The sequence below is a fragment of the Juglans regia genome, chromosome 7, assembly GCF_001411555.2.
Source record: "Juglans regia cultivar Chandler chromosome 7, Walnut 2.0, whole genome shotgun sequence".
In the NCBI taxonomy this organism is placed as follows: Eukaryota; Viridiplantae; Streptophyta; class Magnoliopsida; order Fagales; family Juglandaceae; genus Juglans; species Juglans regia.
Genome location: NC_049907.1, coordinates 33,302,122 through 33,327,832, shown reverse-complemented (window position 1 = coordinate 33,327,832; position 25,711 = coordinate 33,302,122). Strand labels below are relative to the sequence as shown.

Here is a 25,711-nt window from a genome sequence, read left to right as displayed (position 1 = left end):
ATGATATCTATCGCGTAGGATCAAGGGATGAACTGACTATAAAGAATGCACAAGTGCGTGAATGCTCTTAGGAACTTTCAGAAAGAAAAGGGGGATGAACTCAGACATACTGCTTAGAATGCTCATTATTTTGGGTCTTCTCTATAGAAAGTCTTGATGTTGCTGCCATTACGACACCGCAGTCCTTGCTCAAGGATACAGAATAATCAGATTAAGCCATACAGAATAAAATTCTCACACTGTCTCACGAGATTGTGTGAAGTGATTTACAAAATATACAAAGTCCTCTTTCTTTCTTTGTTTTGTTTTTATTTTCAATCTTTTTCAGTTCCTGCAGCTAGGATATGTGCCACGACCCCACAAAAGTAGAATCCAGAAATAAGGCTAACACGTTTTTGGTGAACCGAAAATTCACACATATTAATCATCTTTTGCACAATCTCAATGAACAAAGAGAAGAAAATTCTGGAAAAGAACAAAGGAAGTACAGTAAGTTAGAATCATTTAACAAAACCCAGTCCACAAAATCATTACATAACTTAAAATTTTAAGTATAGGCACGAGGGTGTGCCAAAAGGTAGGCCTCCACAACTTCATACATCCCTATGGCTCTGTCCTTTCCAAGCTCAATATCCTCTTCTTTTATGTCTACACCTTCCTTTGCTTTGTATTCACTGGTTATCTTACAGACACATCCTTTTCTGCCATATCCCTCAAACTTGACCTCATAGGTAATATATTCAAGCTTATCCATTAATGCATCGCCTTCGATTAAAGTGTGCTTGCACGTGAACTTCTCCTTATCAAGTGCATCGATCCTGTGCCTCACGTATTTGAAAGGACTGGCTGCAGATTGGAACAAACACAACATGTTTCTTATGTTACAGCTAACATATACATATATATATATATATATATATATATTTAAACATAATTTGTCTGTCTAAGAAGCTAATTAAGATCTTTGCTAACCTTCAGTGAAGTTGATCTGTTTGATGCTCCCAACATCTCCCTGGCCTTCAACAAATTCCATGCTCTTTATTGATGAGAACATGAGCTTTGGGCAGAGATTGTGGGAGTCAAGGATCAAAGCCTTGAACATCCTGTCCGGAGTAACCTGAGTTGCAAATGATTGACTGATTTTGATTACACCCATAGTTGCTAAAAAACTATGAACCAAGAGAAAATGAAACGGAAAATAAAGGAGGAGATGAAATGAAGAAAATAAGCCTGGGAACACAATTCAGAAGACCTTATTCTTTTTTGGTAGCTCTGCTGGAAAAGGTGGCTTTAATTGGTTTAAATTTGATTATTTTTATTGGTTAGCCTTCAAACTTCAAAGTTCATTGTGGTACGCAATCATAACTGGGCCTAAAAGTCTTCGATACCGTGTTTGATCTGGTCAACTTCAGAAGGAATATATTTTAAGTTTTTGACAGCAAACAAATTGTCTCCACTCACAAGTGGCTTCCTAAGGCAACGTTTGAATTTAGGAAACGTTTGAATATTGAGTTGAGTTGAGTTGAATTGAATAATTTATAAATAGTAGTGAGTTAAAATAGTAAAGTGAGTTTTGTAAGGTCCACTTAAGATGAGTTTAAATGTGTTTGGATATTAAGATGAATTTTGATGTATTTATGGAAAGCTAGTTATGGGTCCATAAAGAAGTGTTGAATTGAAAAAGGTTATGGGTCTCACGTGTAAATAGGTTTTGAGTTGAAATGAATTTAGTAATGTAACGCCCGTTCCTGTGGTGGGACTTTTTATAAAATAGTTTTAGAAAAGATGACGAGAATTACCGTTCGATTTAAAACTTTTTACTTCCATATCCAGGATACAAGACTCTACGTTATAAAATAAAATGTGATTTGGGAATAAAAGAGGTTTACAGCAGAAAACATTAATCTTACAATAAAAGGCCTCTCATAAAATTAAATTCTCATGCCTAGACTTCTGTGCTCTTCCCCATGGGCTGTGTCCGTCCTGACGCTTACTACTCATTCAGTTCCTATGGGGGAGGGGCATACATAAAAACTAAAATGAGTCGATGACTCGTAAGCATTACTTCATACAGTTAAAATATACTAACATAGGTTTTCAGTCATGTATTCATCATTCCATACATACTATACGTACATGCCTACATGCATTCATTTGAAAACATCACTGGATGAGGTTTTTCCTTGAAAATGGGCTTTCTTTTCGTAAAACGTTTCTCCTGTCAGTACCTTCATTTCTTCAAGAGTTCGTGCATTCATACATTCTTTCTTATTATGTCGGTACACTATTACGCCCCTTGTGTTGGGGTTATCAATCTTCTTTTGGACCCGGACTCCACCCGTGGTCATGGGTTGGGAATCCCTTTCAGTCAGGGGGCAGCACTGGGTGCACTACTAGTACTACTTACCCGGCATTGCAATTTGCCCAATCCTTTGATACCCTTTTCATTCATTCATGTGGCCGTTACGTATTTTCATACATTAAACGTTCAGTCCTTTCCTTTTCAATCATTTTCATTTAACAGTTCATTCATGGAAAAACATCATTTAAAAGCAAGAGTTTAAACATCATCTTCTGTGGGATCCATAAAGCATCAGTTCATAAGCACGTTTAAAACACTTTCTTCGCATCATTTAAAGTAAAGTACGAGTCATAAGCCTCACATCTCATTTCGTAGAAATACATACAATAGATACTGCTTATAGTCATCCATTCACATGCATACAATTAATACTTTGATTGCATAAAAAGGAGCTGCCAAGAAGGGCCATACATACGTATACTTTTGAACACTTAGCATGCTTTTCGTAAAACATCGTTTCCTTTCTTTTCGTAAGGCATCGTAAAGGAAAAGCATTTCATTTTCATTTTCATATCCTTTAGAAAACTTTAGAAGAGTATGAACATAATACTTACCTGGACTCCATGCCATACTCATTTCATGCAGTCCATTCATCTGTGTGCCAGATGGAAACCTACATGCATACACATAACCTTGACATCATTTTCTATCTAGTGCATAAACAACTAAACTTAGAATAGAACTACACTTCACTTGAAACACTCTCATTCTATCCCGTGCTCTTACGTGCCCTTTACTATGCTAAAACCTTCGGGATCCACTTACGGTTACTACATCTTCCAAACTCAAGGTCTTACCTCGAGTGCTCATCCACTAAAGTGAACCCATGATTCACCTTAGGGCTAAGACACTAAAACCTTCGTTTTACTTTTCTTACTGACCTCATCCCGATGCACTACTCAGACCGACTAAGTCACGCAACCCAATCCTAAACAATACACCCGTCACTACCTTCATGTATCTTAGCTCACACTAAATCCTCATTTCTATCCATACACGCTATACGACTTTAAGCCAACTCTGAGGCTTAAGCACCGTGTAACCATGCTTAGGACAGATTACCCATTACATATAGTAAATCCATCCGACACATGTGTCTCCCCAGATTACACATGTACCTTATATCTTCATTACCTAAGACCAACATATAATCCGTTTATCACATGCTCATAGGGACAAGCGCCATACTCCAATACCAACCTTCTCTTAACCCAGCTAGCATGATTCTTCATGCTACCCGTCCCTCTTGACAGTTATCCCAACACTTAACATGCCAAGACACTATTTATAACTACATTTTACGTCACGTCATAGCTTTAGACTACTCTTAAGCTACACCGTGACCTTGTCATGTCACCTAACATTCTGCTACATCACTCTTACGCTAACTACTCACTCATTGTGAGTACGGTCCCTCACGTACTCCTATCACATCGTGACATCTCATCACGTTCCTGCTATGCCATTCTTACATTAACTCCTCACCCATTACAAGCACGACTTCTAATTTAATCATGTCACTTCATGACATTCCCTAGTCATGCTTCCGCTGCACTACTCTGATACTGTCCTGTCACTTCCCACATACTTCCAGCCATATGTCAACTACATGGTGACACCTGTCACCTTAGACTACAGGCTACATCATAACTACTCCGGGACATTATTCCACAGTTCTCGACACTACTCAACACACCCATCAACCACGCAACCAACCTTATCTTTGCGACATGCCACACAATGTATCGCTTAACCTCATAGAGTACACCCCACATGTACTCCCTTCCCACACGTTACACCACATCATCACTATGGCGTATATGCCATATGGTGCATCACTCCACCACATGGAGTACACTCCACTTGTACTCCTTTCACACACACCTGCCACACAGAGTACACTCCATGTGTACTCTTCCCAATCCACACTTCACATCACAATTCACAACACTACACAACACACTTTCCAACTACGCCCAACACTTCACATACACATCACATCACAACACCACATTACATAGCGAACTTCACAATTACTAACAGAATAGTCCACAACCTAACCAATCAACTAACATAAATAACGAGGGATAAAGGGTTATACCATCGTCAGGGTTGACCCGTGTGTTGTTCGCTGACCGTCACGGTTCATGACGTCGGAAGGGTCGTACGTGGTGGCTAACCCACGTACAGTAGCTGTTCGGGTCCTTGAAGATGGCTATGAGTGTGGATCTATGCATAGGAGGGTTGGGTCGTGGTCTTGGGGTGGTGGTCTCATGGTGGTGCCGAGGTGGCACACGTCGGAGACACAACGACTCGTGGAGGAGTTTAGGCCGTGGGTCTCAAATAGGGGAAATTGGAGGGAGGGCTTGCCTGGTCGTGGCTAGCCATAGAGGAGCTGAGGGGGTTGGCGGTGGAGCATGACGGATCTGGGCCAAATGGGTGGAGAGGAGCTGTGGGAGAGAGAGAGGGCTTGGGAGAGGTGGAGGGCTTGGTTGGCATGAAGGAGCTCGGGGAGGAGTCGTGGTGGTTAGGGGAGGTGCTCTGTGGGGCTAGAACCGATGCACGACGGCGCTAGGGCCGTTGGCAGCTGTAAAATCGTGTGAAACCCATTTATGGGTAGTGTGCGTGTGTGCGACGGAGAGGGAGATGGAGAGGGAGATGGAGGTTCATGGTGGCTGGGTTTGTGAGAGGTGGTCGTTGGTGTGAGGTGGTGGAGGTGCGGTGGCCTGGGTAGCTGCGTATAGCGGTGCAAGGGGAGAGAAATGGGTTTCACTCATTTCGGTTGGGTTACTGCAAGAGGAGAGAGGGAGCTGCGCATGGGGGAGGTCGGTGGTGGTTGGCTTGGTCGCCGGTGTGAGGGGAAGTCGCCGGTGGTGGCGGTGAGACTAGGTGGCGACCTGCGGTGTCGGGCTGAGAGAGGGAGAATTGGGTGAGAGGGAGGGGAGCTTGCAACGTTCGCTTGAGCTAAGGGAGAGAGAGGGAAAGAGAGGAAAGTGAGGCAGAAAGAGAGAGGGCTTGGGTATTTAATCCTAACCCTTCATCTTGGGATCTTCAAAACGATCTAATGGTAAGAGATTAAACACCGATTTAACTTAAAAACATTGAAAGGAATTAAGATAGAATATTATTTAAACTAAACTTTAGCTTATAAAATAATATTCATTCATCATTAATAAGATGATGAAATCTTATTTAATATCTTTAAGAGAATAAAATCATTTAATTAATTAGAGTTTTCAACATAATTTAAATCACATAATAATTTAAATAACTGAAATCATTTTAATAAAATGATATTAAAATGATTTCCTACAAATATAATATTTTTGAAGCTCTTCAAAAATATTATAACTGTCTTATTTAAAATCAAGCTTGGTTCAATAACACTGGAAATACCACATATAAATATTTTCAGTGCATTTAAAATGCTGGGCTTACTTTAGAAGTCATATAAAATCTTTAGAAACACACCATCGAGATTCGGCACACATAACGAGACTTACAGTTGAATTTGCTTACGTCATAAAGAAGGAATGAGTTGTTACAAGTAATTTGAGAGTTGAGTATTTAGATGTTTGACTTATCTTAAAATTAGACTGAACTAAGTTGAACTCAAATGAGTTTAACAACCAAGCAGGACCTAAGTCCCTTACATCACTACCTAAAGAATAATAATTTTCCAAAGGCTTGAGAAACATTGAAAACGATAAATATGACTTGAAATAAGGTTAGCAGTGAGAAATGCCAGAATTAATGGTACCCTTAATGAGTCTCTTGACCATTGGAGATCCTTGACCTCTTGAAATGCAAGCAAAATCCATAAGAGTCATTGTGGAAATTGAAATAATGCTTTTAATCTAAGGAATGAGATGGAACAAGAATTTCTAAATAGTAGTAAGATGGTACGTGAATAGTAGTAAGATAGTTTGAGTTAAATATTTATAGCGTTTTGAGAAATGAGAGAGAAAAGATTGAATAAAAAATATTATAAAGTTAAATATTGTTAGTATATATTATTTAATATTATTTTTGTTTTGAGATTTGAAAAAGTTCAAATCTTTTTTGTTTTTTTTTTGAATGTTTGAGAAAATTATAATGATTAGTTTGAAAGTGTTTGTGTTTGAATGATATTTAGAAAATAAATGAGATGGAATGAAATGAAATAGAATGAGATGAAAATTATTTCCAAACATCCACAAGTTGTGAGGAAACTTGAGCTTCATGTACGGGTACATCAAGGGTACTCAGAATGGACAGAAAAAAGAAGGCTTCCTGCTGTTTTATTTTGTAGGAAAAAAGAAAAAGAAGAACAAAAAGACAAACTATTGGTATATATATATTTTAGGCGAATGAGTCAAAATTCTTCATGATGGTCATGAGACTTCTTGTTGATTGGGTGGAGAAGGAGGTGACGTGGGTGGTGGTGCAAACCATGGCTGGAGGCTAGTTCAAATTCAATCCAAATGGTTCCTACACAAACTAGACCAAGATGCACACGGTTTGGTTCTTTGAGTTGGTTGATGCAACCAATTTTTTCCAAGGCTCAAATTGAGTTTGGGAGGTCTCATGAGGTGTTTAAAGACCATATTACCCTTGAGGACAAACTACAAAAATGTTGAGTCCAAGGGCAAAACAGTCCAAGCATTACAAAGGGCAATGCACAAAACCGATTGAAGCATGGTTTGGGCTTGTTATGTCATTTTTCTTAATGACATGTGGAATGGTTTAGTTAAGGTATTAACATCGTCTAATCATGGTTTAAGGGAGTATCAATTTAAAAAAATTTGAATTAAAAAGTTTAAGAAAAGATTAAGCATGATTAAGCTTTAAAGTATAGCTTAAAGTGCACTAACATCAAGTATGATGGTTAATGGCCTTAGCTAATTTTTAAAACTTAATTTGGTTACTTTGAGTGTGATTTGGGCTTAAGGAAACCAATAGTATGGTGTATTGGGCTTCGGTCTCTGAATGGTAAAATAAGTCCAAATATGGCTTTAGGCCATATGAGCTTGAAAAGGGCCTATAGTCCAATCTACACCAAAAGCCTTATGCTTTCCTATACTTGGGTCAAGACTAGCCTTGATTTTCTAAGAGCTTGGTTCAAGATTTTCTAGGGCTAGGCCGATGAATGCACTTGAGTCGTAAAAAGCCTCACCAAAATTACTAATGGGCTTGCCTCTCTAATCCTTAACTTATTAACACTAAGTACCAATATTAATGCTAATCCCACTATCAACCTTAATGAAAGTGATTAACTCAAAAATAAAAACCTAATCTAGAGTATTTAAAGGTTAATCAAGAGTTAATTAAGCGGGATGTTACACTAAACCAACATATTCACAAGATTTATATAATATACTAGAAAAAGTACTTTTACAATCTAACATACCACATTAATTCATGTAAGTTTGTAGATTTATCTTGTCAAATCTCTTTTCTAATAGCTTATTGATTATTAGTATTACAACTATATCTGGACAAGTAAACTTAATACGCGAATTTTTACGTCTATCACAGAGACAAGATAGTCTTGTTCATTTTGTCCATCATTCCAGCACGATTGACTTCGAGCTGTAGATTTGTATGGATATTTTTTAGAGAAATGCTTGGCCCACACTAGTGTGTTTTAATGTGATCTATTAGGTTATAAAATTCTTTTTGTTATAAGTACAGTTTAACGTATTATATTAAATAAAATCTGCATGGTCTTAATGTGATCATTAACTAAAGTAAAAAACTTTTAATATAAAATTTCTATATAGACCCGATATTTTATCTTCTCCTTTGTAAAATACAGCTAGCTCTGTTAATCAAGGAGATTGGGTAGCGCAATTACTTCAAATCGACCACAACGAGGTCAAAATGGCCTAGTATAAAAGCCCATCAGATGATACAAACCAAGAGGGGGCGAAATCACTCACACATTTTGTAGAAAATAAATGTTTTAGGAATATAGCACGAAACAACAACTGTAATGCCCCGGTCCCGCGTGGGTCGGACAATTATTTCCTATCTCTTAAACTCACATTTTAACAATAGAATAATAGACTCCAAATTCCCAATAGCATACAGAAAATTCAATTCAAACTAATTTCCTCAATATAACCAATTTTTCAAAAAATGCCAAGTCATCATAACTAGGGGTGATTAACGGTCCGGTCGGACCGACCGGACCGACCGTTTCGGTCCGGACCAGACCGGACCGAGACTTAGACCGGTCCGGTCCATATTTTAGAGGACCGAAATCATTTGGTCCGGTCCACGGTCCACGATTTTTTCGGACCGGACCGGACCGAATGAAAAATTAAAAAAAAAAAATTTATATATTTTATATATAATAATTGTACAATTAACAATATAAATTTTTAAATATATTATTAATACTTGTTAATATTCTATAAATTAACAAGTATTAATATAAAATAATGGACCTAAAATTTTCGGTCCATCGCCGGACCGGATCGGACCGTTTGCAGCCCTAATCATAACACAATAAAATTTCTTAATAAAAATCGCCAATACTCATAAAAACCTTCTATGTTTAATTCTCTATACTTAAAACATCTCACCCAATGCCTCAAAATCTTGATCCTCAGCTGAACTATCAAAATATCTGAAAAATATTGTGGAGATAAGGGGTGAGTTATCAACAACTCAGTAAGTAGAGAACATATACTAGCATGTAAACATGAGCATTTATAACATTTGATAAGCAGAACAAAACATTTACTTTTAGAAAGCAGAAACAAAATATTTTCTTTCAGAATGCATAAATAAAACTTTGTACAAAAACATCAGAGCGAAATTTCAGAAAAACAAACTTATTACCGAAAAGAAAATCTTTTGACATTTCCAAACTGAAACATTATATTCATATCATCTCATAGCATCATATCGGGACAAATACCATGTTTAACCCCCGTGGTAGGGTTATAAACCACCATTATACCCGTGACTGGGCCGTATACCATGTTTCACCCCCGTGGTAGGGTTATAAACCACCATTATACCCGTGGCTGGGCCTTAACAGAAACAGAACGGAACATCATCAGAAACAGATCACATTCAGATACAGATTCAGAACTTCATGCCAAGGTTTTTCAGATGACACATCATATCAAAACAAAATACTGAAAAGCTTCAGATCATTTCACATGTTCGAAATTACTAGACACCAAAACATCTTCATTTATTCATAGCAAAAACTTTTAGACTTCCATATTCGTTCTTTTTGTATAGTTCAAAAACATAAAGCACAAAACTAACTCATGTCTACATCAGTCATGACAGAAAATACTTTCTCTTATCTAGAATTTATGCATATGTAGAATAAACATCTGAGGTCGTTTTCATAGTTCTTTTAAAAAAACAAACATGCATATTTTCAAAGTCAACCTCATTTAATTTCTTTTATGCAAAACTAGTATATGAACCCTGCTTACCTGGACTTCTTAGCTTTACAGAAAATTCTCTGCAACATTACTGATCAATTGTCAATTGTCACCTATAAAAATTCATGTGACTTGAATAAATCTCTAATGAACAAATAATCTCATATTACACCTGAAGTACCTATTTTAATTCCTCAAAAACCTAAAATTTCTCTTAATTCTAAAATACCATCACTTCCTAAATTCCTCAATATCCACATACCTATTAAACTCAAAATATTTTTGAAATTGCATAATAATATTAATAATAAATACAACTATGTCATAAAATACATTTTTGGTTTAAAGACTCATTAAAACAAAATTGATTAAAGTAAGAGAGAAAATATTTCACTTAATAAAAAATAGACTAATTAGTATCTCTTTAAAGAATTCAAAATAGAAGTCTTGCACTACTATGTTCTTCTAAAAAAATATATATGTAGCACTAATACTGTATTTCAAATATTTATTTAATCTGTATTTAAAATAAAACTCATACAAAGTGAGTTTAATATATAAAAAAAATAAAACACGATCAACTTATAATTACTCTTTTAAAAGCATCAGTATACTGACTTAGTAGTATAAGGCCATACGTCTACGTCCAAATAAAAATATAACATGCATGTAATATAAAACTCATGATTTCAAACCCAATATACATAATCAACTCATTAAAATATAAATCCATTAACCTAAACATCCGAAATAATATATCTGCAAACATCATAGGGGCAAAATTGGCAATAGAGCACATAATCTATTAGGTTAACCGAGACACCACATATTTCATCTTTAAGTAAGCAAACACAAAAATAGAGCAGCGGCAGCAGCACTTACCCAAGGAAAACTACGGTGCAACGGCACCGAGGGGAGGTCGTGGCGGAGTTGGGTTGTGGTGGACGGCAGCTATTTAGACGGTGGCGCACTGGAAGAGAGAGAGAGAGATGAGGGAGAAAAAGAGAACGGGGAGTGAGAGATAGAGAGACACCAGAGAGATGAAACACGGTGAGAGGGATACCGTGCGAGATGCTCACCGAGGTAGCAAGAGACAGCGACAAGGTTGTTGGGGCGGCAGCAGATCACGGAGTCGTTGGGCGTCAACGCCACTGGACTTCCCCTGCCGTGGCTAGCGTCACCGAAAGGGTTGAGTGGTGCTCTGTTTTGAGAAGCAAAAACAGAGGTGTTTCGGTGATGCGTGCGATAGAGCTTTTACGTTGGGCGGCTAAGTGTGGGGTACGGTGGTGTAGGGCAGAGCAGTGGAGGTTTAAAATGTGGCTCAGTGGCTGTCGACGTGCGTGGGAGAGTACCTTGGCATGCTGGTCTGCGTCGTTAGATGTTGTGCATGGAGCTGGGCAGTTTCACACGATGGTTAAACATGGGTGTTGCATTGGTCGTGCGTGGATGGGTCGGGGCTTACGAGGTGGTTGGATGGTGGCGTCCGTTGGAGGTTGCTGGGTAACTCGAGTTCAAGCAGGCAGTAACTGGTTTGTGGTGGATTTCCAGGTGCCTTCCGACTTGGTGCGGATTAGATAGAAAGAAATAAATAAGTAAAATAAAATAAAATAAAGGTAGAGAGCATTGATCTACAAGGTGAAGTTTATTGAGAAACCAAAACGTACGGGAAAAGGGTGGTTACATGCATGGGGGCAGCGGTTACATGCAGTTGCCGTGCTTGAATGCGGGGAACTTATTGTACGTGGGCATGAGGAACGGATGAGTGAGAAGTGAACGGTTGGGAGTAAAAAAAAAAAATAATAAAAATAAATAATTGAATGCGAGCTCCGAGACCCGGATGTTACAACAGCACAAACCATCAATTTTGCCCAACATCAAAGCCATACTTCTTTGTTTTCTGAGAGTGTCCTTTATTTGAAGAAGCAGAAAGAAACTGTACATGAACACATTTCTCCATGCCTCTACAACACTAGTGATTGAGACTTATTATCACGGAGTTGGCTGCATGCCGGCCATTACGGATAAACGTACAAAAGCATAAACTACACCATCAAGTAGAGGTAGATATCTTTTAAGTGATTGCTGGTTGATGATCAATCATCAGTACTCATTTAAGTAAAATATAAAAGCGATAATTAAGCATAGGCATCAGGGCTTTGGAGCAGGTAGGCTTCCGCAACTTACATGCCCAGGACCTTTTCCTTCCCAGCCTTGATTTCCTCTTCCGTGATCACAATGTCCCCCTTGGTATGGTAGTTTGTTGTCATCTTATTTTTACTGCCTCCCACTGGTGTTGGCTCAAGCTGGACCTCATGAACAATGAATTCCAGCTTCTCCTCCAAAGCATCACCTTCGGTCACTGTGTACTTGTAATAGTAGCTCTCTTCATTCACCTCGTCAATTCAGTTCTTAATGGAGCTGAGAGGGCTACCTGCATCATCATCATCATCGAGAGCATTCATCATCTTATCTTAATCCAATGAAATAATTCCCGAGCGTTTAATGTTTAATCGCAAGTATACATGAGTAATATTATATATTTGCTAGATAGCTTGCTTAATAATTAATACCTTCAGCGAAATTGACCTGCCTGTTGCTATCGGGCCCTCCATTACCTTGAATGAAATCAATGCTCTTGACAGCTTGTGGCATGACTTTTGGGAGGATGAGGTTGTGAGAATCAAGGACCATGGCTTTGAACAATCTGGATGGAGGGATTGGGGAAGTTAAGTCGTCTGGATAAGTGATTACACCCATGATATGCTAGCTAGCTAGAGAATTGAAAGTTGGAAGGCCTGGAGTACTCTTAAAGAAGATAGGTTTTAATTATGAGTATAGAGCTTGATCAATCTTCAACTAATTGGTAAGGAAAATGCAGTATGGTTCTCAAAATTATGATGGTGCTACTCTTGTTCCCGAATTTGTTTGCTTTTGGTTGTAGGGTAATCATGTCCTGGAGTGCATTTGCTTAAAAATATGTAATGTATTGGGGGAGTTATTCTCCAAGTAATATCAAAGATGTCTATATTATATGCACTTCCAATCTTCTTGACCACTTAACTGCATGCACTATGTTAATACATATACAAAAGGACAACATTATGGTTCTCAACAATGTATTTAAATTAAACAGCCTTTTGGTTCGGGATTATTATATCATCTTTAACTCACTATCCAAACCAAGCCTAATGAATCTCTCGACCAGTGGAGATCCTTGATCTCTTTAAGGGCAAGGAAAATCCATAAACAGTTGGGCACCATGGTGGAAATTGGAATATTGCTTCTAATCAGGAGAAGTTTGGCGAATTTTGTGAATAATTATAAGATAATTTGTGAATAGTAGTGAGATAGTTGAAATTATGTATTTATTGGGTTTGGAGAAATGAGAGAGAAAAAGTTGAATAAAAAATATTATAAAATTAAAATATTGTTATAATCTAATTTTTTAATACTATTTTTGTTTTGGAATTTTAAAAGTTAACATTGTTTTTTTTTATTTTTTATTTGAAATTTTGAGAAATTTGTAATGATTAATTTGAAAAATTTGTAACGATTAGTTTGAAAATGTTCGTATTTGAATGATATTTGGAAAAGAAATGAGATGGGATGAGATGAAAATTATTTCCAAATATCTCCCAAGTTAAGTATGAAAAAAAGAAGAAAAGAAGATGAATAAGAAGAAGAGAGAGACAAAACTATCAATATATGTATTTTAGGCGAATTTAACTCATATGGCAAATTCTATGAAATTAAAAATAATAAGAAGTGAGATGGTCATTGAGACTAATATATCTAAGGATAAAATATGGTATAGGTAAGTGCATCAATTGTTATAAAAAATAAATATAAAATTTGTATATATCATTAATTTATTTTAGTCTTTCAATGTAAACATCATGTATAAAATACTCACAAAACACGGATAATCCAAATATTTGAATTTTGGAGTTAATACTTGGGGCATGTTTGGGGCTACGATAAGAGGTTTAAAATGTGTTTAAATAACCTTAAAAACAATGTAATAATAAAATTGGATTGCTTAGTTGACACATATTAAAGTATTTTTTAATATAAAAGATCTCAAAAGTGCATTCCCGAAAAAGCATCAAATTTTCTTTGAACATACTTTTCAGAATATATTGGATGGTAGTTACACTTTTAAAATAACTGTCCATGGACAAAAATATCCATATTACCTTTTACATAATTATAACTTTACCCTTGTCTTATTCATAATTGTATTGCCATTTAACTTATGCATCATTGCATGGATTTTTATTATTATTATACTTACTAAAAACTCTATTAGATGATTTTTCTCTTTTTTTTTTATCATAAAATTTGATTTCTATCAAGGACATAGTCATGATCGTTTAAAAATCAAATGACCTTTTCCCAAGTTGTAAAGAACTTTTTAATAATAACGCTTATTATTTAAGTTCTACAACTATAAGCCTTGACTTAAAAGTTGAATTATCTACCGCAATCCTAAGTTTGCACTTAGTGTATATTCTTTTCCTCTCTCGACTCTTGATAGTTAGTTTTGTTACAGTTGATATAAGATGCACATGGATAGGATTCGTTTTGTCCATTTTAAAATGAATAAGATTCCTTTCTCTATTCTTTTTTAGAATAGCTAAAATCACAAAAGGATTCACAAAAGTAAATCTACATACTCACAAGATTTCATATGATACGTTAGATAAAAGTAACTTTACAATCTAACGTACCACATAAATCTACACCAGTTTGTGAATTTATCTTGTCAAATCTCTTTCCTAATAGCCTATTGATTATTAGTATTACAATTATATTTAGGCAAGTAAACTTAATACGTGAATTTGTTATGTCTATCACAGAGACAAGATAGCCTTGTTCATTTTGCCCATCTTGTCCACACGATTGACTTCAAACTGTAGATTTGTATGGATATTCTTTTAGAGAAATGCTTGGCCCACACTAGTGTGTCTTAACGTGATCTATTAGGTTATAAAATTATTTTTATTACAAGATATAATTTAATGTATTATATTAAATACAATCACCATGATCTTAATATGATCATTAAGTAAAGTAAAAATTTTTTAATAGAAAAATTCTATATAGACCCAGTCTTTCTCTCCTGCTTTGTAAAATGTAGCTAGCTCTGTTAATCAAGGAGATTGGGTGGCGCAATTACTTCAAAATGGACCATAAAGAGGTCAAAATGGCCTACTATCAAAGCCCATTAGGCGATACAAAACGTGAGGGGACGAAATCATTCACACATTTTGTAGAAAATAGCTGTTTAAGGAATATAGCATGAAACATCAACAAAAACCAGATGATCAATTTTGCCTAACATCAAAGCCAGACTTCTTTGTTTCCCTAGAGTGTCTTTATTTGAAGAAGCAGAAGGAAACTATATGTAACACCTCGCTCCTTCTGACATAACGCTCATTTTTTACGTAAGCAAATTCTGAGGACGGAAATTATGCAATAGTCTGTCCCTTCTCTCTAGCGACAGTGAGCCTCGTTATATGTGCCGAACCTCGATGGCGTGTTTCTAAAGATATTATGTGAATTCTAAAGTACGCCCAATGTTTTAAATGCACTGAAAATATTTATATGAGGTATTTCCAGTGTTACTGAACTAAGTTTAATTTTAAATACGACAATTATAAAATTTTTTAAGAGATCTAAAAATATTATAATTGTCGGAAATCATTTTAAAATTATTATTAAAATGATTTCAGTTATTTAAAATATTATGAGATTTGAATTATGTTCAAAACTCTAATTAATTAAATGGTTTTATACTTTTAAAGATATTAAATAAGACTTCATTATTTTATTAATGACGAATGAATATTATTTTATAAAATAAAGTTTAGTTTAAATAATATTGTCACAACTCCGTCCTGGGAAGGGCGGGATCGCGACGTACATACCTGTCCTTTTCTTCATTCATTTCTTTTTCTAATAACATGCGTTGGGCATGGACATGACACACGTGTATTCTAAATTTCTAATTTAATAAATGGATCACCTGATACATATTCTAATCAAACATTTATCCAAAAAGACTCTCAGAGTCCATACGTTCATGAAAACATAACCCATCATCCATAAACATAACTGTTCTAGTTAGGGAAGATCCTAAGCTTCTGCCTCTCCCTCTGCAGTAATGCCTTGCTCCCCAGCCTTTTCATCATTACCTGGACGTTTAAAAAATTTAAAATAAAAGTGAGTCGAATACTCAGTAAGTAGTACACCATGCAGTGAACATACTAGGCATATATTCTTTTTCTTTTGAAAACATGCATACATAAAAATTTGTTAATTCTTGACAATGCTTTCATGCATAAACAGTTTAAGGAAAAGCCATACTTTCATGCATAAACATTCTAAGAAATAACTATGCTTTCATGTGTAACATTTTAAGAAATAACCATACTTTCATGTTTCACTTTCTTTGGCCGGTACACATTATTACGCCCCGTGTGTTGGGGTTAGCTGTCTTCATTTGGACCTGGATTCCACCCGTGGCCACAGGTTTGGAATCCCTTTCAGTCAGGAGGCAGCACTATGTGCACTACCAGTACTACTTACCCAGCATTGCAATTTTCCCACTTTTCAATCATATGGCCGTTACGTATTTTCATACACTAAGATGTTCATTCATTCAGTCATTTCTTTCATTCATTTCAGTTCTTTCAGCTCTTTTCATTTAACAGTTCATTCATGAAAAACGTCATTTAAAAGCATGAACCTAAACATCATCTTTTCATTTAACAGTGCATTAATTTATAAAAACATAATTTTAAAAGCATGAGCTTGAACATCATCTTTCATGGCATCCATAAAGCGTCAGTTCATAGGGACATCTTAAAACGTTTTCTTCGCGTCATTTAAAACATCAGTTCATAGGGACCTTTTAAAACACTTTTTTCGCTTCATTGAAAGCATTGCTTAAAGCATAAGGCATGAGACGTTCATTTCCTTTCCTTTGCAATCAAAACATTTTCATCATCTTTCTTACTCCGATGCACATGCATTTTTTTTTTTATGAAAAAGATGCATTTTCATGCTATAGTACATATAGGAATAACCAATAAGTTTATTGAGAGAGCATGTATGGAAATCTCATGACTTAGAACCTACGTGCATGCTTTACCTTATACACATACACATAATTATAATCGATAGAGTGCTTAACAGGGGCTATCAAGAAAGGGCTTGTATATACTATATTCATTTACTCTTTTCTTTAGAAGAATATTTGCAATAAGAGAGATATATTATTTCATAAAGAGAACTTGGTGTAAGAAGCATGGTCATAACTACTTACCTCTATGCTCCTCAATACTTCCATCAACAATATTGATATTCCAATAAATAACATAAACGTGTTAATACTCATACAATATTCTTTAGCCCTCCATTTAAAAGAGAAAGCCACGATATTACAATCTACTGTTTCTTCTATGCTTAACATTAACCCAAATGACTACTCCTCACCTCAACTTACAAGAGAAAAACGTAAATATTAAGACATGCTAGCTGTCTATGGAAAGACTATTTTAAAAGCTCACATGAAAAGTAGTTAAAGATTCATAGGTTTCAAACAAGGTCTCTTTGATTCAATCTCACTTTGGGTTATGGACATTAGGAGATAAAATCTGAAAACTCTCAACAATGGGCTTTAAAATAGATTTAGGCCTTGTTTGTTTTTCAAGAACATCTCATCTCATCTCATCTCATCTCACCTCATCATTACAACTTTTCCAAATCCCCATACAAAATAAAATAAACAATTCAACTTTTTCAAATCCCAAAACAACAATAATATTAAAAAATATATTCTAACAATATTTTATTCAACTTTTTAACTTTAATCTCAACTCATCTCATCTCATCTCTGAAAACAAACGAGCCCTTAGGCATCTCAAATAGGCTAAATAAGCTTAGGAAACATGCCCCTTTGAATCAACTTGTGGTCCCTCATTTTAAAAAGGTTAGCTTATCAATATTTTGGACTCTTGGGTTAGGTAGTATTTAACCAAACGAGGGACAACATAAATGGACTATTTGTACATCAAGATATGGCATGATATGGACTTAGAAATACTTGGACAACTTTACATATCATAATATATCATGCATAATTAATCTCTTATATCTAAACTAACTAAGCTATAACCTCTTCACATAAGAAATATTTAATTAGTTTAGATAAAACCTCCCATTAAAATTAAAGTAGCATAAAGTATGGCAAAGTTACCCATTAAAAAACTTTAAAACCTTTAAACAGTTAAACTTATGATTTCCTCACTTAATACCTTTTAAAAGCAAGGTGTCAAATTATAGAATAAAGCAAAACCTTTAAACCAAACCTCTAGCATTCTAAAAATAGATTACTAACCAAACCTCAACACAAGGCACATGATACCAACATATATAATTTAAAACCACTTTAATCATCATCTATGAGTCAACCAAGTTTAATAACAACATAGTATTTTCGAAATATAAAAAATACATAGCAAAACAACTATAATACCATTCGGTATGGGCCAAAAGGGCAAAGATATTTATTTGTAATATAGGAAATTAATTACATCAAAACACAAGCTAAAACAACTTAGTGAGTTTCCAAAATCAAATTAAAATAAATAAGTCAAAGTAGGATCTTTACCTTGAGCTCTTAGCCCCTTTCAAGAGGCAAGATAGAGGACCAAATAGTGGTATAGCCGTGTGGACGAAGAGCCAAAATGATAGAACTGTTTTAACCCCAAAACCGAAAAACCATAGGTAAGAAAAATGGTGAAATTCGAAACCCACGTGTAACTCATACTAGGGAATAAATTAAAAATCTATTACCTTCAAGATTTCACCATCTTGAAGATGACAACAAGCTTTGGTTCCAAGCTTTCAGGCAAAACCGAAAATGAATATGGAGGGAGTGTTCTCATATGGTTTGAAGAGGATGAGAGAAAAATGTTTTTCCTCTTCCCTTGCTATGGAGTCACAAGTTTGAAGATGATGAAAGGAGTTTGGTTTGTTGAAGATGAGAAGAGAGGAGAACAAGAGAGGATCGGCTTTAGCTTGGAGAAGAAGAATAAAACTTTCTCTTTTTCTTTCTTGGGTGAGAGTCGACTGGTAAGAGTCAAAATGCCTTAGGAAGTTTTTATTTTGTTTTCTTCTTTTCTCTTTTGTTGTCTTGACCGATGGGTGGAAGGAAAAGTGAAGTCAATGACTTCCATAGGAAGCTTATGTCCAAGGAAGGAAAAGGGATTAGTTGATTTCGTTAAAGCATATTACATAAGCTTGGGAGTTGGATGGTGGAGATCTATCCACCTCAAGGGTAATTGTTTGAGTCCTACTACGTAGATTCTTACGTCATTTTATTAATTCTATAACTTAAATATTTTGACATAAAGATTTTTATTATTTTTAATTATTTTATTTTAAGATGAGTATGCTTGATTTTTAAAATATGATTTATTAAAATAAATCAAGTGTATTATTTTTAAGATTTTGAAATATTTTCCGTTAAGCCTTTTAATTTTATTTATTTAAGAACTTGCCCAATTATTCTCTACCATTGGATTGGTATGTAAAAATTACCCTTAAGGTGGATAGATCTCCACCATCCAACTCCCAAACTTATGTGATAAGTTTTGACCAAATCAACGAATCACTTTTCCTTCCTTGGACGTAAGTTTCCTAAGGAAGCCATTGACTTCACTTTTCCTTCCACTCATCGATCAACGCAACAAAACATAAAAGAAGAAAACAAAATAAAAACTATTCTAAGGCATTTTGGCTCCTACCCGTTCACCCTCACCCATGAAAGAAAAAGAAAAAGTTTTCATCTTCTTCTCCAAGCAAAAGCCGATCCTTTCTTCTCATCTTCAAGAAACCAAACTCCTCTCATCATCTTCAAGCTTGTGACTCCAAAGCAAGGGAGAGGAAAAATATTTATCTATCATCCACTTCAAACCATATGAGAACACTCCCTCCATATTCATTTTCAGTTTTCACTCAGAGCCTGGAACCCAAACTTGCTTTCCTCTTCAAGAGGCTGAAATCTTGAAGCTAATAGACTTTTAATTTATTCCCTAGTATGAGTTACATGTGGGTTTCCAAAATCACATTAAAAAAAAATAAGTCAAATTAGGATTTTTACCTTTAGCTCTTAGCCCCATCCAAGAGGCAAGATAGAGGACTAAATAGTGGAATAGCCGTGTGGATGAAGAACCAAAATGATAGAACTGTTTTAACCACAAAACTGAAACACCATATGTAAGAAAAATGGTGAAATTTGAAACCCACTTGTAACTCATACCAGGGAATAAATTAAAAATCTATTACCTTCAAGATTTCACCCTCTTGAAGATGAAAACAAGTTTTGGATCCAAGCTTTGAGGCAAAACCGAAAATGAATATGGAGGGAGTATTCTCATACGGTGTGAAGAGGATGAGAGAAAAATATTTTTCCTCTTCCCTTGCTATGGAGTCACAAGCTTGAAGATGATGAGAAGACTTTCGTTTCTTGAAGATGAGAAGAGAGGAGAAGAAGAGTGGATCGGCTGTAGCTTGGAGAAAAAGATGAAAACTTTTTATTTTTCTTTCTTGGGTGAGAGTCGACGGGTAGTAGCCAAAATGCCTTAGGATATTTTATTTTGTTTTCTTCTTTTCTGTTTTGTTGCCTTGACCGATGGGTGGAAGGAAAAGTGAAGTCAATGGCTTCCTTAGGAAGCTTACGTCCAAGGAAGGAAAATAGATTAGTTGATTTGGTCAAAGCATATCACATAAGCTTGGGAGTTGGATGGTGGAGATCTATCCACGTCAAGAGTAATTTTTCGAGTCCTACTACGTCGGTTCTTACATCGTTTTATTAATTTTTCAAGTTAAATATTTTGAGGTAAAGTTTTTTATTACTTTTAATTATTTAATTTTAAGATGAGTATTTTTTATTTTTAAAATATGATTTATTAAAATAAATCAAGGGTATTATTTTTAAGATTTTGAAATATTTTCCCTTAAGCCCTTTAATTTTATTTATTTAAGAAAGTACCCAATTATTCTCTACCATTGGATTGGTTGGTGAAAGCTACCGTTGAGGTGGATAGATCTCCACCATGCAATTTCGAAGCTTATGTGATAAGTTTTGACCAAATCAACTAATCCATTTTCCTTCCTTGGACGTTAGCTTCCTAAGGAAGCCTTTGACTTCACTTTTCCTTCCACCCATCGATCAAGGCAACAAAAGAAAAAAGAAGAAAACAAAATAAAAACTATCCTAAGGCATTTTGGCACCTACCCGTAGACCCTCACCCAAGAAAAAAAAAAAAAAAGTTTTCATCTTCTTCTCCAAGCAAAAGCCGATCCTCTCTTCTTCTCCTCTCTTCTCGTCTTCAAGAAACCAAACTCCTCTCATCATCTTCAAGCTTGTGACTCCATAGCAAGGGAAGAGGAAAAACATATTTCTCTCATCCTCTGCAAACCGTATGAGAACACTCCCTCCATATTCATTTTCGGTTTTGCCTCAAATATTGGAACCAAACCTTGTTTTCATCTTCAAGAGGGTGAAATCTTGAAGGTAAGAGACTTTTTAATTTATTCCCTAGTATGAGTTACATGTGGGTTTCCAAAATCACATTAAAAACAAATAAGTCAAATTATGATTTTTACCTTGAGCGCTTAGCCCCTTTGAAGAGGCAAGATAGAGAATCAAATAGTGGTATAGCAGTGTGGATGAAGAGCCAAAATGATAGAGCTGTTTCAACCCCAAAACCGAAGCACCGTAGGTAAGAAAATTTGTGAAATTCAAAACCCAAATGTTACTCATAATAGCGAATAAATTAAATGTGTATTACCTTCAAGCTTTCACCCTCTTGAAGATGAAAACAAGCTTTGGTTCCAAACTTGGAGACAAAACAAAAAATGAATATGGAGGAAGTATTCTCATATGGATTGAAGAGGATGAGAGAAAAATATTTTTCCTCTTCCCTTGCTATGGAGTCACAGGCTTGAAGATGATAAGATGAGTTTGGCTTCTTGAAGATGAGAGGAGAGGAGAAGAAGCTAGCATCGGCTTTAGCTTGGAGAAGAAGATGAAAACTTTTTCTTTTTCTTTCTTGGGTGCGGGTCGACGCGTACTAGCCAAAATGACTTAGGATAATTTTTATTTTGTTTTCTTCTTTTCAGTTTTGTTGCCTTGACCGATAGGTGGAAGGAAAAGTGAAATCAATTGCTTCCTTAGGAAGCTTACGTCCAAGGAAGGAAAAGAGATTAGTTGATTTGGTCAAAGCATATCACATAAGCTTGGGAGTTGGATGGTAGAGATCTATCCACCTCAAGAGTAATTTTTCGAGTCCTACTACGTGGGTTCTTACATCGTTTTATTAATTTTTTAAGTTAAATATTTTGAGGTAAAGTTTTTTATTACTTTTAATTATTTAATTTTAAGATGAGTATTTTTTATTTTTAAAATATGATTTATTAAAATAAATCAAGGGTATTATTTTTAAGATTTTGAAATATTTTCCCTTAAGTCCTTTAATTTTATTTATTTAAGAAAGTACCCAATTATTCTCTACTATTGGATTGGTTGGTGAAAGCTACCGTTGAGGTGGATAGATCTCCACCATGCAATTTCGAAACTTATGTGATAAGTTTTGACCAAATCAACTAATCCATTTTCCTTCCTTGGACGTTAGCTTCCTAAGGAAGCCTTTGACTTCACTTTTCCTTCCACCCATCGATCAAGGCAACAAAAGAAAAAAGAAGAAAACAAAATAAAAACTATCCTAAGGCATTTTGACTCCTACCCGTCGACCCTCACCCAAGAAAAAAAAAAAAAGTTTTCATCTTCCTCTCCAAGCAAAAGTCGATCCTCTCTTCTTCTCCTCTCTTCTCGTCTTCAAGTAACCAAACTCCTCTCATCATCTTCAAGCTTGTGACTCCATAGCAAGGGAAGAGGAAAAACATATTTCTCTCATCCTCTGCAAACCGTATGAGAACACTCCCTCCATATTCATTTTCGGTTTTGCCTCAAATCTTGGAACCAAACCTTGTTTTCATCTTCAAGAGGGTGAAATCTTGAAGGTAATAGGCTTTTTAATTTATTCCCTAGTATGAGTTACATGCGGGTTTCCAAAATCCCATTAAAAACAAATAAGTCAAATTATGATTTTTACCTTGAGCTCTTAGCCCCTTTGAAGAGGCAAGATAGAGAATCAAATAGTGGTATAGCAGTGTGGATGAAGATCCAAAATGATAGAACTGTTTAAACCCCAAAACCGAAGCACCATAGGTAAGAAAATTTGTGAAATTCAAAACCCAAATGTTACTCATAATAGCGAATAAATTAAATGTCTATTAACTTCAAGCTTTCACCCTCTTGAAGATGAAAACAAGCTTTGGTTCCAAACTTGGAGACAAAACAAAAAATGAATATGGAGGAAGTATTCTCATATGGTTTGAAGAGGATGAGAGAAAAATATTTTTCCTCTTCCCTTGCTATGGAGTCACAGGCTTGAAGATGATAAGAGGAGTTTGGCTTCTTGAAGATGAGAGGAGAGGAGAAGAAGCTAGCATCGGCTTTAGCTTGGAGAAGAAGATGAAAACTTTTTCTTTTTCTTTCTTGGGTGTGGGTCGATGGGTACTAGCCAAAATGCCTTAGGATAATTTTTATTTTGTGTTCTTCTTTTCTGTTTTGTTGCCTTGACCGATTGGTGGAAGGAAAAGTGAAGTCAATTGCTTCCTTAGGAAGCTTACGTCCAAGGAAGGAAAAGAGATTAGTTGATTTGGTCAAAGCATATCACATAAGCTTGGGAGTTGGATGGTGGAGATCTATCCACCTCAAGGGTAATTTTTCGAGTCCTACTACGTAGGTTCTTAAATCATTTTATTAATTTTTTAAGTTAAATATTTTGAGGTATAGTTTTTTATTACTTTTTATTATTTAATTTTAAGAGGAGTATGTTTTATTTTTAAAATATGATTTATTAAAATAAATCGAGGGTATTATTTTTAAGATTTTGAAATATTTTTCCTTAAGCCGATCCTCTTAAGGAAAAATATTTTATCTTCTAAGATGAGTATGTTTCATCTTCTTCTCCTAGCAAAAGCCGATCCTCTCTTCTTCTCCTCTCTTCTAGTCTTCAAGAAACCAAATTCCTCTCATCATCTTCAAACTTGTGACTCCATAGCAAGGGAAGAGGAAAAACATATTTCTCTCATCCTCTTCAAATCGTATGAGAACACTCCCTCTATATTCATTTTCGGTTTTGCCTCAAAGCTTGGAACCAAACCTTGTTTTCATCTTCAAGAGGGTGAAATCTTGAAGTTAATAGACTTTTTAATTTATTCCCTAGTATGAGTTACATGTGGGTTTCCAAAATCACATTGAAAACAAATAAGTCAAGAGACAAGATAAAGGGCCAAATAGTGGTATAGCCGTGTGGACGAAGAGCCAAAATGATAGAACTGTTTTAACCCGAAAACCGAAACACCATATGTAAGAAAAATGGTGAAATTCGAAACCCACATGTAACTCATACTTGGGAATAAATTAAAAGTGTATTACCTTCAAGATTTCACCCTCCTGAAGATGAAAACAAGCTTTGGTTCCAGATTTTGAGGCAAAACCGAAAATGAATATGGAGGGAGTTTTCTCATACGGTTTGAAATGGATGAGAGAAAAATATTTTTCCTCTTCCCTTGCTATGGTGTCACAGGCTTGAACATGATGAGAGCAGTTTGGTTTCTTGAAGATGAAAGGAGGAGAAGAAGAGAGGATCGACTTTAGCTTGGTGGAGAAGAAAATTTTTTCTTTTTCTTTCTTGGGTGAGGGTCAACGGGTAGGAGCCAAAACGCTTTAGGATAGTTTTTATTTTGCTTTTTTCTTTTCTCTTTTGTTGCCTCGACCGATGGGTGGAAGGAAAAGTGAAGTCAATGGCTTCCTTAGGAAGCTTACGTGAAAGGAAGGAAAATTGATTAGTTGATTTAGTCAAAGCTTATCACATTGGCTTGGGAGTTGGATGGTGGAGATCTATCCACATCAAGGGTAGTTTTCACCTAACAATCATATGGTAGAGAATATTTGGGTCATTTGTTAAATAAATAAAATTAAAGGGAATATTGGAAAATATTTTGAAATCTTAAAAATAATACCTTGATTTATTTTAATAAATCATATTTTAAAAATAAAACGTACTCATCTTAAAATAAAATAATTAAAAGTAATAAAAATCTTTATCTCAAAATATTTAACTTAAATAATTAATAAAATGAAGTATGGACCTACGTAGTAGGACTCAGGTAGTACAAATATTCTACCTTAATTCCTCGCAGTGCTTTTAAATAAGTTAATGTTTAGGCATTTCAAATCAGTGTTTTAATCCTCCACTGATACATCGTTTTGAGATCCCAAGATAAAGGGATTAGGATTAAAACCCATACCCTTTCTCTTTCTCCCTCACTTTTCTCTTCCCTCTCTCTCTCTCTCTCCTCCCTCTCCCCCAGCTTATGTAGCACGCCTCTCTCCCTCTCATTGATTCTCTCCTTAGCCCAACCCGGCGCCATTGTGCGCCGCCTGGCTGCACCTTCACCACCAACGGCCTCCTCTCACGTCCTTGAGCCCCCACCACCGAACCCTACCTCCACCTCGCAGACACCTTCCCTGTCGCACTCCCGCATCAACCCAAGCATGGTTTCACCGTGCGCAGCACTTTCCACCCCCGTACGGAGCCACCCACGGCCACCGAGCACCACCATGGGCTCCCCCTGACCTTCCCCTTCCTCCTCCATTTGACCCAAAGTCGGTAGCCCCTTCCTCAATCGCACGGAGCTCCTCCAACGCACAGGTTCTCCATACCCACGGATGAGCTCCTCCTCCCACGGCCACTGCACCACCACCAAAGGCTTCTCCTCCCACCGGTGACCTCCCCTAGCCACCCCCATGTCC

At 35.9% G+C, this 25,711-nt stretch overlaps 3 protein-coding genes across 3 annotated transcripts; all 3 read right to left on the bottom strand.

Moving 5' to 3' along the window:
* Positions 1-474: 474 nt before the first annotated feature.
* On the bottom strand, positions 475-1,288 carry LOC108984931 (major allergen Pru ar 1-like). Its single transcript, XM_018957039.2, has 2 exons — positions 973-1,288; positions 475-846 (listed from the first exon to the last, which is right to left on the bottom strand). Exons 1-2 carry the CDS (start codon positions 1,154-1,156, stop codon positions 548-550), a joined length of 483 nt encoding a protein of 160 aa, XP_018812584.1. The 5' UTR covers positions 1,157-1,288; the 3' UTR covers positions 475-547.
* A 10,645-nt stretch (positions 1,289-11,933) lies between these two features.
* On the bottom strand, positions 11,934-12,444 carry LOC118348928 (major allergen Pru ar 1-like). Its single transcript, XM_035691517.1, has 2 exons — positions 12,324-12,444; positions 11,934-12,136 (listed from the first exon to the last, which is right to left on the bottom strand). The coding sequence occupies exons 1-2, from the start codon at positions 12,442-12,444 to the stop codon at positions 11,934-11,936; spliced, it is 324 nt and encodes a 107-aa protein (XP_035547410.1).
* Positions 12,445-15,897: 3,453 nt separating this feature from the next.
* Positions 15,898-25,707, bottom strand: LOC109018884. Its single transcript, XM_035691516.1, has 6 exons — positions 25,405-25,707; positions 21,618-21,899; positions 21,433-21,517; positions 19,925-20,026; positions 18,431-18,515; positions 15,898-15,950 (listed from the first exon to the last, which is right to left on the bottom strand). The coding sequence occupies exons 1-6, from the start codon at positions 25,705-25,707 to the stop codon at positions 15,947-15,949; spliced, it is 861 nt and encodes a 286-aa protein (XP_035547409.1). The 3' UTR covers positions 15,898-15,946.
* Between the last annotated feature and the right edge of the window lie 4 nt (positions 25,708-25,711).